The sequence below is a fragment of the Etheostoma spectabile genome, chromosome 21 (assembly GCF_008692095.1).
Source record: "Etheostoma spectabile isolate EspeVRDwgs_2016 chromosome 21, UIUC_Espe_1.0, whole genome shotgun sequence".
Lineage (NCBI taxonomy): Eukaryota > Metazoa > Chordata > Actinopteri > Perciformes > Percidae > Etheostoma > Etheostoma spectabile.
The window spans coordinates 22,608,771-22,623,623 of NC_045753.1; the positions used below are offsets into that span (position 1 = coordinate 22,608,771).

General features: G+C 41.0%; 3 protein-coding genes across 5 annotated transcripts in view; 2 read left to right on the top strand and 1 right to left on the bottom strand.

Moving 5' to 3' along the window:
• The window catches only part of LOC116671486 (WD repeat domain phosphoinositide-interacting protein 1), an 8,121-nt gene extending 4,600 nt beyond the window's left edge, over positions 1–3,521 (top strand). For both annotated transcript variants that reach the window (XM_032502815.1, XM_032502816.1), the window contains exons 8-12: positions 119–226; positions 676–840; positions 938–1,045; positions 1,224–1,363; positions 2,115–3,521. In XM_032502815.1, the coding sequence (XP_032358706.1) occupies positions 119–226; positions 676–840; positions 938–1,045; positions 1,224–1,363; positions 2,115–2,236 (643 nt within the window). In that variant the 3' untranslated portion in view covers positions 2,237–3,521. The remainder of the gene's footprint in view (positions 1–118; positions 227–675; positions 841–937; positions 1,046–1,223; positions 1,364–2,114) is intronic.
• arsg (arylsulfatase G) overlaps positions 2,561–14,853 on the bottom strand; it is a 14,568-nt gene continuing 2,275 nt past the window's right edge. The window contains exons 1-11 of one of the 2 annotated variants that reach the window (XM_032502813.1): positions 12,597–12,651; positions 11,823–12,062; positions 11,318–11,553; positions 9,726–9,840; positions 9,142–9,288; positions 7,798–8,012; positions 7,509–7,589; positions 7,288–7,396; positions 7,006–7,126; positions 6,813–6,903; positions 2,561–4,181 (exon numbers count right to left, since the gene is read on the bottom strand). In XM_032502813.1, the coding sequence (XP_032358704.1) occupies positions 3,901–4,181; positions 6,813–6,903; positions 7,006–7,126; positions 7,288–7,396; positions 7,509–7,589; positions 7,798–8,012; positions 9,142–9,288; positions 9,726–9,840; positions 11,318–11,553; positions 11,823–12,049 (1,623 nt within the window). In that variant the 5' untranslated portion in view covers positions 12,050–12,062; positions 12,597–12,651 and the 3' untranslated portion in view covers positions 2,561–3,900. Of the gene's footprint in view, positions 4,182–6,812; positions 6,904–7,005; positions 7,127–7,287; positions 7,397–7,508; positions 7,590–7,797; positions 8,013–9,141; positions 9,289–9,725; positions 9,841–11,317; positions 11,554–11,822; positions 12,063–12,596; positions 12,652–14,853 lie in introns of those variants that run through there. The other variant, XM_032502812.1, reaches the window with a different exon arrangement.
• The window catches only part of LOC116671483 (monocarboxylate transporter 7), a 6,765-nt gene continuing 5,820 nt past the window's right edge, over positions 13,909–14,853 (top strand). Inside the window, exon 1 of the mRNA XM_032502811.1 lies at positions 13,909–14,182. The gene's annotated coding sequence lies outside the window, so the exon portion shown is untranslated. The remainder of the gene's footprint in view (positions 14,183–14,853) is intronic.

Genomic DNA, 14,853 nt, shown 5'->3' on the forward strand with positions numbered 1-14,853 from the left:
ACACACACACACACACACACATTTTTGAAATTTCTATCATGTGTGTTTGAGTAATGCATCCTTGTAAATAAAAATGTTTTCTTTTTTGTCCTATTCTGTGTGTGTGTGTGTGTATCAGATATGTTAGCATCAGTTCGTTGTCCTTCAGTGCGGACACCCAGTTCCTCTGTGCCTCCAGCAACACTGAGACAGTCCATATCTTTAAACTGGAGCAGCACAGCCCAAGGTAAACACACACACAATTAGTTTCTGCTTGTTTAATATTTTCAGTTTTCTGTAGATAATCTAATTACTTACATGACTAACAATCTTAGACATAATGTGCTGATAAAGCTGATGAAGTATCGCTTTTATTCAGATCAAAATAAACCCTGTTACTTGATGTAATCTTTAATCTTTGGTAAGATGCTTTCATCTTTACATCAATTTTGCATGTTTTTTTTCCCAGTCTTCTTCCTATGCATTGTCCTCTGAACCTTGCCTGGTTTAGAAAAGGACACAGCATGGAATGACCAGCATCCTCTGCTGTATTTCTGATGTAAAGCAAACCAGTACTGTCCCTATGAAAATCAACCAAGTGGCATACTATGTAAAACCCAGTTTTACAAAAGAAAAATCTGAATGTTTCCAGATTTATTAATGTTAAAACGCATGACTTATGTTGTTTCCAACCAGTCAAGATGAGGAGTCTCCCACATGGTCAACGTATGTGGGCAAAATGTTCACAGCAGCCAGCACCTACTTGCCCTCCCAGGTGTCCGACATGATGCATCAGGACAGAGCCTTCGCCACAGTGCGACTCAACATGTTCGGCCTGAAGAACATCTGCGCCCTGGCCACGTAAGGCAGAGCGAGACGAGAGAGGGATGTTTTTTTTTTTTTTTTTTTACAAGGTGTATTTATGTGTATCACATGTTGTGTGCGTTTTGTTTGTCAGGATTCAGAAGCTCCCTCGCCTGCTGGTGGCGTCCTCAGACGGGTGTCTCTACATTTATAATGTGGATCCACAGGATGGCGGAGAGTGTGTCTTAGTCCAAAAACACAGGTGTGTACTGTATGTCTAAGTGGGCTGCACCATGCTTTCCTGTCTGCATGTTAAAAATATGCCATAACTTCTTTTTACATCAAAATCTTGCAGATTGCAGCTTTGAAATGTGTCACTGGTTTCTGCTTCTTTTATCTGTAAATTATATTGTTAAATCTTTGTCTGCTCTGTCTGGCAGGTTGTTTGACTCCAGCGAGGAGCAGGTAGAAGAGAAGGAAGAGGAGAATCCAGAGGATGTCGCTCAACAACAAGCCAGCCAATCATACGCTGCCACTGTGGCTCTTCCTTCAACCCCACCCTCCTCCACCACTCTTATGGGTACAGTATAGCTAATCATGAACTGATGGAAAACCGTTCCAAGATTCTTAACCGAATACCATACTGTTATCCTTAAACTCTACAGAGAACATTATGCTAGCTCTTATACTAAGTGTGATGTTTTAACTAAGGTTTCCACTGTTGTTATGCAACTCCTCACACCTGTTTAAAATATAGTTCTGTTTTGCTAAAACAATAACTAAGTTAAAACAATTCATATGCAAATAATGTCAGAAATATTTTAAAATTAAGCAGATCGAGGTGCAATATTAATTCTGTTAAAGTATTAAAACGCTAAATCCAGAGAAATGCACTATATTCAGAAACCTTTAAATGAGCTGTTGGAATTGTTCGTACATATGACATATATAGTTAGAAAGTGCCGCTACAGTGCAGTTACGGTCCCCAGCTTCTATGGTAGTGCAGAGACGGAGAGAGCTCAGATCCGGAAGATCTGAAAAATGCTGACCAATCAGAGCAGACTGGGCTTTTTTAGGAGGGGGTCCTAAAGAGACAGGTGCTAAAACAGAGTGTTTCAGACAGAGGGTGAATACAGGTATATTCAGACACACAGAACAAAATATAAAGTGTTTTTTGAACATTAAAGCAAGTTAACGTGTTCCAGTAGAAACCCAAAACCTGAAAATGAGCAATAATATTGGACCTTTAAAATGATTTTTTTTATCTCAGAAATGGTTTCTTAAACTTCTCAAACAGCTCATGGCCTTTGCCTCCTCCCTTCTCTCATCAGGTTACTCGGAGGATGGTGGAGCCCAGAAGGGTGAGGTTTTCCCAGAGCACGAGTTCGCCGAGGGCCCCGTCTGTCTGGATGACGAGAACGAGTTCCCTCCATTTGGCCACCAGATGAACTGACCGAACCCCCTCTCATGAAACATCCAGTCCGTGCATAACAATCAGACTGTTACAAGCACGGAAAGGTGGACAATAAATATCCCTGTGTTGAGACATTGTGGCACCCTACTTTTCCATATCAAATACCCATGTACCCCTGCTGGCCTAGGGTCAAATGCCAGAATGTTACTTCCTGGTGTTTCTGTATTCCGCGTTCCTCTTACTTTTTTGTAAGGAATTAAAAAAAAAAAAAAAGAGTGGAAGGTTCACTCATTATTAAAACACATTCACGACAAGAGTCCCTAAGAGTCTAGAGTTCCACCGTTAACAACAGTATTTTTTTAAAGTAATGAAACCCCGACAAAATAGTGATATTATTGTTGCGCAATATTATCCCGGTAGCAATCAGATGGAGGTGATTGATCGGTCTAGTATCAGTGATGAGACTGACTAAGGTAGTATTATAGACTGCAGCCGATGTAGAGTAACCAGGGACCAGATCACACAAATGCTCTTAAGAGAAGTCACCTGAAAGGTGACATATTAGCAGCTTCTAAACAAGCCAATTAAAATCAAGTGCAAAAAGAGTCAACTCTCTTCAGATCCTATATTGTTTTCTGCCACTTACAAGTAGCATCTGAAAATCTATCAAATACGCTTTTTTGGAATCAGGGAATTTATCAATGGGCATTAAATGTGTCACACCTCAGTAAAGAGGAGCAGTCATTTACTCAAGAAGGAAAAGGATTTAAGTGTAATACACTATTTAAATCATGTTACATGAAGTAAGTATTATATGACTTGCAGATGCAGCTGTCATACTAATTCTGGTAGCGATAGATGAGCCTAAACGTAACCTGATGATGTTTGTGGAGGAGTGGGCTCTGTGGGAGGAGCGGCCAATAGCTAACTGTGAAAAAGCTTGATGGTGAAGCTGTACACGACAAAGTTACAGGTCCTTCAATCTCAGTGCTATCTTGAAGATCTTTCCTATTTTACTACGTGATGCTGAACACAGTACATTAACATGCAAGTCAGTCATTTCTTCTTTGATGTATTAAATATTCTTTTTGCAAAATTGTTTTAAGTATTACACATCAACGGATACACTTACCATGCGTACGTATATATAGAATATATTGAGAATTTTTACTGTGTGTATAATGTATATATAACATTTATATATAGGACTGTTGTAATAAGTAACATGGTAATACCATTTAATTTGCCAAAAGGTGGCGCTGTTAGGACACCCACATGCTGCATTGAGCTGTTCAATCAGAGACTCATTAAAGCTGAGACGTAATTCAACTTCTGTGATGTAGTTTTCTTCATCAAATATCCAACACAATAGTACTAATAATAACGCTAGGTTTTGAACACCAACAAATATTTACTAACAAACTGAACTGCAACCAATTCATGAATTTAAGCTTTGTCTTTACTGTCTGATAGATGTTGTTTTCCCCAAATTATTGACCTCCCAATACTGGCCAAAGTTCAGCAGCCGCCTGCATCTCTTTTCTTCATGCTTGTTTGCACATCCCCTGCTATATCTGGACCCCCCTAAAAACATATTCACATACATAACAGCTGAGTACATCTCCATATCGGTTTGCTTACATCTGTGTGCTCTCTTTCAGCCTATCATGTGTGTGTTTTTGTGTGTGTGATCTTGCCACCCCTTAGTGCTGCGTGTGGCAACGGCAAACAGCCTGCCGGGGGTCACAGCAGGGCGCTGCTGATGCGTCTGTCCTATAGTCTGCTGTGGACACTGACTCGTCGGTGGCAATGTCCCACAACAACGTCTCCCTCCTGCGGGTGATCTTCTCCACTACTGTCCGGTATTCAGGTGTCTCTGTGTCCAGGGGTGTTAGCTCAGCCTCGTCGCGCTCCAGATCAAATATCAACGGCGGGTCGTGGAGCTGCTGCCTTCCTGTTGCACCACCACACGCCTCAGCTGAACCTGCATAGAAACAAGCGTATGAGTATTTCTTCTTACCCTTGCATGCCCGTGCATTGCACAATTCAATTCATCAACTTTATTAATCCTACAAGGGGCAATTTGTTAAGAGCAGCTACAGACCACACACAACACACATACAGTGGTGTGAAAAAGTGTTTGCCCCCTTCCTCATTTCCTGTTCCTTTGCATGTTTGTCACATTTAAGTGTTTCGGAACATCAAATCAATTTAAACAATAGTCAAGGACAACACAAGTAAACACAAAATGCAGTTTGTAAATGAAGGGTTATTATTAAAAGGTGAAAAAAAATCCAAACCATCATGGCCCTGTGTGAAAAAGTGATTGCCCCCCTTGTTAAAAAATACTGTAACTGTGGTTGTCCACACTGAGTTCAATTTCTCTAGCCACACCAGGTGATATTGCCACACCTGGTCACAATCAAGGCATCACTTAAATAGGAGATGCTTGACACAGTAAGGTCCACCAGAAGATCCTTAAAAGCTACACATCATGCCGAGACCCAAAGAAATTCAGGAACAATTGAGAAAGAAAGTAATTGAGATCTATCAGTCTGGAAAGGGTTGTAAAGCAATTTCCAAAGCTTTGGGAATCCAGCGAACCACAGTGAGAGCCATTATCCACAAATGGCGAAGACATGGAACAGTGGTGAACCTTCCCAGGAGTGGCCGGCCGCCCAAAATTACCCCAAGAGCGCAGCGACGACTCATTCAAGAGGTCACAAAGACCCCACAACAATGTCCAAAGAACTGCAGGCCTCACTTTCCTCAGTTAAGGTCAGCGTTCATGCCTCCACCATCAGGAAAAGACTGGGCAAAAATGGCCTGCATGGCAGAGGAGAAAAGGAGAAAACCACTGCTGAGCAAAAAGAACATCAAAGCTCGTCTCAATTTCTCCACAACACATCTTGATGATCCCCAAGACTTTTGGGACAACATTCTGTGGACCGATGAGACAAAAGTGGAACTCTTTGGAAGGTGTGTGTCCAAGTATATTGGCGTAGAAGGAACACTGCATTTCATAAAAAGAACATTATACCAACAGTAAATATGGTGGTGGTAGTGTGATGGGCGGGCTGTTTTTGCGCTTCAGGACCTGGAAGACTTGCCGTGATAAAAGGAACTATGAATTCTGCGTCTACAAGAGATCCTGAAGGAGAATGTCCGCCATCTGTTCATGTTCTCAAGCTGAACAAAAACTTGGGTTCTCGCAGGACAATGATCCTAAACACACAGCAAGTCCACCACCGAATGGCTGAGAAAAACAAAATGAAGACTTTGGAGTGTAGCCAAAGTCGACCTGAATCCTATTGAGATGTTGTGGTATGACCTTAAAAAGGCCGTCATGCTCGAAAACACTTTAATGTAACTGAATTAGGACAATTCTGCAAAGATGAGTGGGCCAAAATTCCTCCAGGATGTGTAAAAGCCTCATTGCACGTTATCGCAAACGCTTTGTTGCAGTTGTTGCTGCTAAGGGTGGCCCAACCAGTTATTAGGTTTAGGGGCAATCACTTTTCACACAGGGCATGATGGTTTGGATTTTTTTCACCTTTAATAATAAACACCTTATTTACAAATTGCATTGTGTTACTTGTGTTGTCCTTGACTATTGTTTAAATTGGTTTGTGTTCCGAAACACAAGTGTGACAAACAATGTAAAGGAACAGGAAATGAGGAAGGGGGCAAACACTTTTTCACACCACTGTACATACATACAGCACACAAGCCTACATATAGGCCTACACCCTAGAGAATAGTTATCCATTTATTAGTCAAATTGCAGAAAGAGTAAGTGTGGCAATTAGTTTTAAAAGCAGGTCAAATATAACAATGTCTTGATGACAACATATACAATTCTCTCTGAAGAACATGGTCTGAAGAAGACAAAATGCTCATTGCTTTACGCAAAATTTGTTGATTACAAAGAGAATTAAAGTCTCTTTGTTTCACACCAATAGCTTTAGAGAAGGTTTTGTCTATGCTGTTCAGGCTGTTTCTGTCTTTCACTGTGAGACTGTGAAAACAGCAAATAAAAGAAAAGGGGGTTTCACTAAAAGATTGATAAAAACAACAGAGAATGATTGGTCTGACAGAAAAGAAGTTCAGTGTTCTAAGTGAATTCTCTGTTACCCCTTTTTCACAATAGTTTCAGTATTAACACGGGATTTAAGGAAGTCATCACACACTAAAATGGTTATACTTTATTATTCTAGACAAAATGGTTATGCTTTGTTTTTCTATACAGACTATAACACTCAACTCAAAAACATGTCATATTCCAGTAGGATATGTACAGTACATTTCATTTTTGGTGAGTTGTTATCCTTTGTGTACTAAATAACAGATCCTGAGGTTATGCGTGGTTTATTACAATTGACAGAACCTAAATGCCACATGATGCACTATGAGAAGGAAGCTGCTAAAATGCAGCCTCTTTAATTTATGCTCTGAGAATGCAGACAGGCCACTAGACTTAACATAGTTGTGCATACCATCAATCATACCATCAATCCCCCATGGTGGCCCTGCAGACATACGTCAATGAGCACTGACTGTAATGTAATGTAGGGTGACTGGTTTTCGACACATATAGCCTGTCTATGACCTGTACCTGTGATGTAGAAAGCTTTGTGTTTCCCTGTTCGAACTGTCTGCAGGTCGCCAAACGTCCCCGCAGCACCACTGTTGGGGTGGAACAGAAACTTCAAGGAAAAAAAGAGAAGAATTAATGTCAGCAACAAGACCCTAATGCACCACGCCCGGTGACAATAACCAAAGTAGGATTGACTACTACTAGTGAGTACCTCATGACCAGTCTGTTCCCCATGCAGGAGGATATTTGTGGCGTTAATGCCATCGTAACGTCGGTCTGAGGGGGGAGTTACCCCTGCCAGGGACAGAAGGGTTGGAAAAATGTCCATACCACTGCAAGAGGGCATCGGGAGGAGAGGAACGTTAACATTTCAAATATTTGAGCTGTTGGGGGCGTTTGATGAAAAGCCAGACAATCACTAAAGCCATTAGGATTCATCCCCCATAATTTGAGGGCTTTAAAGTATCTCTGCTTGTTGGGAAAATGGGAGTACCTGAGCAGGGATGAGCTGCTGGTGTTTGCAGGGATCCTCCCAGGCCAATAAGCCACAGTTGGCACCCTGTGACCTCCCTCCCAGGTGGTCTGCTTAGCTGAGCCTCCACCTAACACACAGGCAAAAAGTGACTCACAGCAATACAATGTACAGTATCAATCCCCCTCATAAAGCATGAATAAAAGTAGTTTCCAATTTCTCAGTAAGTGTATTTTTTATACCTCTGCTGGTCTGCCACTTTCCCATGAAAGGTCCTACATTTCCTGCAAACTGGCACTTCTGTTCCCAAGGGCCGTTGTCACCTAAACACACACATAAGATTGTGATCAAAGCTTTTTCTATAACAATAGAATAAAATAGAAAAGAATAGAAAAAAAAACTTTATTGTAAAATTTGTCTTGGGCATAGTGCTACAATCTGTTGCTTCCCAACACAAACATGTAACAGAAAAACATTTTAAATCCCACTGGTAGTGTGGAAAAGCAGACATAATCCATCGAGCTGACAAACCAGTGAACCAGATGAGAGTATTGTCTTTGTCTGTGTCATCAGAGGCGCTCTTTACCGCCCCCACCAGGCTGTCCATCTCTCGCAGGCTGGCAGTGTACACTTTGCCGTCATCTGGGTGACGGCCGGCAGCAGAGCCTTCTGGGGGGAGTGGAGGGGCCAGAGGAACATGCATATGAGCCAACGCCATGTAGAGGAGATAGGGCTGTCCTCTCTCCCTGCAGGGACAATTAATGAGGTGACAAAAATAATAACCATATCTCTCATGTTCAGTGGCTTGCTAGCATACAATACTGCCTCTAACGTAAGATTTACAATTCTGTTTAACTACTTATTACTTTTTGAACTCAAGTACATTTTGTTGTATTAATAATGCTGGAAACGGGGCGCCCTGGAAGCAGACCTGGTAGAGCGTGAGCCCCACGTACCAAGGCTCAGTCCTTACTGCAGCGGCCCAGGGTTCGAAATCCGACCTGCAGCCTTTTTCTGCATGTCTTCCCTCTCTCTCCCTCCTTCCCTGTCTACAACGGTCCTATCAATTAAAGGTTGAAATGCCCAAAAAATAATCTATAAAAAAGGATGGGAATGTGCATGCTGAAGCATTTTTCTTACTTTAAGTCTGTGTTGCCATTTCATTTTTCTTCATAGAAATTTGAACTTTCCAACTTCCTGACATGTCTGGAATTCAGCCTGACTTTAAAGGACTTCCCTGAATGAAAGCCTGTACATTTTTGGGTGATTGATAACTGCTGCACTAGTCCACATGAGCCCGCACTACATGCTGATGCTGATGCTGTTGCCTTTCACAGACAGCTGCAAACAGCAGGGTTTACGTTATCATAGCCTCCAAAAAAAAAGTAGAATTGTTTTGGTCCTACCACGATCGGGTTACCGATTCTCACGGGACATGGGAGAAAAAAAGTGCCGGAGTGTGTTTGGGTGGCTGTTTTGCTCCCCCACTGACAAACACGTTTTTCTTCCTCCGTATCTTCTCGATCTCCACATCTTTCCCATTAATACACTCTTGACAGACCAGGTCTCACTGGCTGCTGAGTTAGTGAAAAATGCACTGACAACAAAAGAAGAAGCATACTTTCTATGGAAGAAGGGCCTGTTTGGCTCAAACACACAGGCTGTATAAGAAGGTTCGATAAAAACTGATCTTACACTCCCTTTCATTCATTCACAGCAAATATTCACAGGGAACTCAAACGGAAACACTCAGGTTTTGTTATTATGATTAACAGCTACATATAGCATGCTGTTTTTTTTAATCATATGAAGAAACTGAAGCAGTGCAACCTTATGATTTATGTAAGCACAGCTTATCATGCAGCTGTATTGTACCTTGCGTTGTGTATAATCCTGGTTGCAGTGGATTTGTATTGCTCTGTTAGTGTCCACAAGTTGAGCGGCTGCTCCACAATACTGCTGTTTTCAATCAGAGGAAGGCCCACTTTGGAATAACAGCCTCCATGTGCCCGTCTCTTCAATCTAGACCATGGGAGCATAATAACATGAGGAATGGTATGCGTGTGTTTATGTGCGTGTGTGTGTGTGTGTGTGTGTTTGTATGTGTGTGTGTGTGTGTGTGAATGAGGCTGTACAGTTTCTTTTAATTAGTTAGGGAGTTGTAGGGAAACAGGGGTGGCCTGGTCGACACTATTTACTTTACTGTATGTAATGTACAGCTCTAGGGCTTGCTAAGTAGGTTGGGTAGCAGAGTCTGTTTGTGTTCTGTAAGTCATGAGCAAAGGTTTGCAAGTCCCCTGATAACAATGCAATGCTCTCAGTCTTACATTATTTAAGAAATGTCTACGATTTTGTAGAACACATATGCATTTGAACGTCTGATAGAACACTTGTGAGTTGAAGACTTGTTATCATGGACCGAAAGTGACATATTTGTAAGCAGGAGCACAGAGCCACACCTGGTCACTTGAGGTCCAGATGAGTCACAGGCAGGGCACTGTGGCAGATTATATCCAGGTAAGTCAGTACAGCCCATGTCATTACTGTAAGGAATACCTAGGTAGTAGTCAAAACCTGTCCAAGAAACAATACACATGGTGCAAATATTTATAAATGCAGCTGTAATTACTGGTGATTAATGTTTGGACAGTGCCAGAGACTAATACACAAACATTGTTATTACATATCAGAGAAAATCTTGTCGATGGGTGCTCCAATGGCTTAAAGTTGCTAACGTTTAGATCACCTGTTGCACAAGCTTACACATATAATGTGATTCACATGCTGAGGGTGTTCGAGATGAGGTAGAGGAGGGGGGGTGTTGTTGAGCCAGCTGTAGGCGAAAAGTCAAGAGCAAGTGTGTCGCCTCACAAGACACAGCTGCAGGGAGTTGTGTCCTGTGTCGCCTGTTCCCCGCAGCAAGGCTGAGGGATTCGCTCACACACTCAATGCGGCTGGAATGGTTTATAATAACACTGAACTGGAGAGATACTGTACAGTGCAACAGGAACACTGCATGCTAGCTCATATCTCAATGTTTTACATGGCGTAGGCAAATATTTTGGCATTTTTATAATCCTTCAACTGTTAAATAAATGTGTGTATGTTACACTGAATATGCATCTCAGCAACTCTTCTGTTACGGGTAGTACTGATTCTATTTTGCGCATCTTCAAGGCGGGACTATAACCTTTGAGTACATTTATATTTTGCCTTCATCATAACCTTGTACTCTCCGCACTTTATTATGTCTGACTCTTGAATGAATCTATGAATTATCCTATTTTTGTTTGCGGCTATAGCGTGCCACTCTCCTCATTCTCATTTACTATTGTAAAACATTTTTTTCATAAATTAGTAGTTTACTTTAAATCCTACGTTTCTAGACAGCCCACACGTTGGCTCAAATGGCACATTTCTTGTGTAAGCATGTGACAAAGGAATGGGTTTCTTTGGCAAGGATTATGTCCGTTTATGATATGTAAAAGGGTTAGTTTCTATTTGCAAATGACATAGTTTTATTAATTTAAATGTCTATATGTATCTACGTAGCCTATGTGTAGGGTTTTGGAGTATCTTCATATACAGTTTGTATATATTTACTTTTTCATATACAAACGTATATCTGAACATATTTATGTTTACCTTTGTTGTCCTTGTTTTTAGCTGTACTTCTATTTCTGTGTACTTTGAGAGCAACAAAAAGCTGGAGTCAAATGCCTTGTATGTGTTCACACTTACTGGTTCACTAAGGCTATTTCAGATTCTGATTAATTACTACAAATTTATGGTAATGTTGCTCTTAAATTTTGATTTGTCCATTCCTGTAGGTAAAAAATCTTCATACCCAAAATCCATCACTTTTGAATTTCAATTTAGGCCAAGTGGGGTGTTTTACAAGAGTAAACTTTAGGCTCCTTTAGTGTTTAGGCTGAAATTTGAGGGGCTAGTTTAACCAGAATTTACACGCCACTTCCGGTCTGATCTGTGCCTATTGTGTTTAGTCGGGTCCCCAGGGGTTTTAAGGTATAAATGCCAAGCTCCCACTTACCTCTGTTAGTTGGAGCGTATGGTCCATTGTGGCCGAGATGCCATTTCCCGATCATGGCGGTGTAATATCCAGCCTTCTGTAGAAGCTGGGGCAAGGTGACTTCAGACAGAGGCAGACCGGCCACAGAGCCTACAGCAAAGTTATGAGTGACCCCGTTTCTCAGGCCGTAACGGCCGGTCAGGATGGCAGCACGGGATGGGGAGCAGGTTGAGGCAGGAGAATGGAAGTCTGTCAATCTAGGAAGAGTAAGGACATTTTTAGGAGAAATTACACTTTACACTTGTTGGCAATTGAAATTGAATTTTCACAGAGGGAAAGAGTATAGAAAATATCTAGTCATTCATACTCAAGTGATAACCCATAACCTTTCCTGTGCAGTACAAGTCCTGGAGACTATCTATGATACCAAAAAGGTTATGTAATTGGATTAACTTTAGACTTTGATGACATGACAGGGAGTTGTGTGTTACATAACAGAAGAGGTATACGCTCATATATGATCCACCTTTGTCCTTGCTCTGCCAACAGGTTGAGGTAAGGTGTGTTGTTTGCCTTCTCTTCAGGCTGGTTAGCATCCAGGTCACCCCAGCCTATATCATCTGCCAGTATGATGATGAAATTGGGCTTCCTACTGGGCTTGTCAACATCGGCTCCATGCTGTGACATTGTGTGGAGAAGCAGTCCACACATCAGCATCCCAGACAGAAGAAACAGGGTGAAACCCTCTGCCATACTGGGTCAAAATCTGCAAAGGGTTACATAGGTTTCACTTAAACCTTAGCTGGCATGCACTGTTATTTAAACTATCAGCGGCATAGTGTACCAGCCCATGGACATGATTGTATACAACACATGCAGGACACAATGCAAACAAAAACTTAATTAAATTAAAGTTGGATGATAAATGTATGGACAGTCAGGTGTTTGGAAAGCATCACTAAATTAGTTCACAAAATATGAAACACTGTGGTGAGTATATTTTTGGACCTGCAGTGAAATACATGTCTGTCTAAATTATTTTTATTTTGGGCTTTTCCGCCTTTAATTAACAGAGCAGCTAGATGAGAAAGGGGAAAGAAATCGTCACCGGTCGGATTCGAACACTGGAGAATCTGCATCAAGACATAAACCTTGTCTGCTCTACCCACTGATCCAACCCAGCCACTGTAGAATAGAAGTATACAAAATCTATACTTTTTTGGATATGAAAACAACTCTTAACTAATTTGCGACGGATGACAATATCAGAGGGCGGTGCGCGAGTCTGATGAGGACTCACATTTGGCCCAAAGTTTGCATCTATGAAACTTCTTCAAGTCTTAATATAGAGATAATATCACCATTTATGGTTGAGAAACAACAACTGTGTCTGCAGAAAAAAATCTATATTTAACAGGCACAATCAAAGAGTTTATAGAGGAGATGGTCACTCAGAGATTGCTGTAATTTCACCAGCTCATACTCAGGTATCCTGCTATTGAGAAAGACCGCCACAGGCCGACCTGGCTTCCTAATGAGGACAGACTGTGCACCACTCACTGCACACAACACAAGGTGGAAACAGAGCTGCACTTAACCACCGGCTGTACTAAGACATCAGAGACATAGACTTCCCACACATTACAAACATCCAAAAAGGCTTTGCAAACGTGTCGAATAACAAACACACGTCCATCCCTGCTGGGTGAAATACATATGCATATGTGTAGGGCTGTAACTAATCTCACATTGCCAGACCTATCTCCAGGTGCAACTAACAATTATTTTCATTGTCAATCAGATTATTTTTGATTAGTCTATTAAAGGTCAGAAAACTGTGAAAAATGGGGATCAGTATTGATCAGTATTTACCAACGCTCAAGATGACGTTGTTGTGTCCACAACTCAAAGATATTCAATTGAATGTTATATAGGAGTGAAGAAACTATAAAAAAAAATTCACATCAAACAATTTGGAACCAAAGAATTTGAATTTAAAAAAACTCAAACGGATTAATTGAGTCAAAATAGTAAGCGATTAATTCAATAGTTGACTAATCCATTAACGGCGATTTAGCATTGTGCAAACAGCAACAACGTTTGTGATCTGTTGTGAAAAGGACATCAAATGGAATAAAACCACCATGAACACTGTCAATCATCTATATTCCATTTTGCACTGATCTCTGTACATAGACACGCAGGATATTAAGGCTGTAATGATACAGCTTTATATACTTTTATATATTTATATATTTTTAACGATGTCTAAACTTTTCTATTTTTTTCTTAAGTTATCTTTACTTATAGGCCTATATGTATTAGTTAAACTTGACCTATTTTCATGTAGGCTAATTATTTGGCTACAATGTTACAGACGGCTGTTCACATTTTATTCAAGTAGAACTTTGCTTTACTTATTGTACATTTTTCTTTCAATTTAACTCTTGTATATGACAATGTAAACGTCTCCCATGTTTCCCAAGCCAATACGCCCCTTTGAATTGAATTTGATTTGTGATTTGGACAGTGGCTGAATCACTCACACATCAGCCATGAACTCAGACCTCTCCTAAACAACTCTGCCCCGCACAGTTGAAGGGGGCTGGAGTAAAGTGCAGACGGAGAACTGGCTCGAACCAGATTTCTTTAACCCCCTTCCTAGACCCGTCCCTGCGTGTTGGGGACGGGGTGTTCGTGAATGCGAGCCTGTATCAAACAGAGCATGAATCAGTGCGCGTTTGTGGACACACGCACGTGAATGTGTAGGGAAGTGCTGTAGCTCATTGAAGGCTGCGCGCGACAGCGGCCGGTTTGGATTACAGCGGGGACAGAAAAGCCGGTCAAGCGAAGGAATACCGTCCTTCCGTCTGAAGCTACACACAGGTGAGACCGACGAAATAGAAGTCATTTTATGACGTACATGATATTTGCTTTGCTAACAAAACCAATTGAAAATCCTTTTATTTTAAGTCATTTATGTCTTGAATTACATAAATGACTAAAAAGATCCGACATATAGCACAGTCAAAGTGTTTGGTTGAAGTCACATGAGCCGCAGCTGGACTTATTGCGTCAGCCGCATGCACGTTGCGGACCATCTGCCACTGGATGCGGCATCAACACCCGCTCCCACCACTCTTAAATAAAATAAATAAATAAATGATCATCATAAATGTGCAAAACATGACGTGTGTGTGTGTGATATTAATGGAATAATAATTTAAAAAACAAACAAAGTGTAGTTGGATCTTGTATGGCACTATACTTGGCAACTAACGTTGACCATCTCCCCACACAACAAAACCAGTAACCCTTGTATGGTATTCGGGTCAAATTGACCCATTTAAAATTTTTACAAGAAGAAAAATAAACTTTTTTTTTTCTACCTGAAATCAATGGCCTTACCTTATTTTCTGTGATAAACATGTATTCTTGACTCAGTTCACAACATTATTCTGGATATGACCACTCATGTTTTTTTTCCATAGTGGATTTTTAACATGAATTATAACCTTATGACAAAAAACGCATCACACTTCCATTTTTAATTGTGT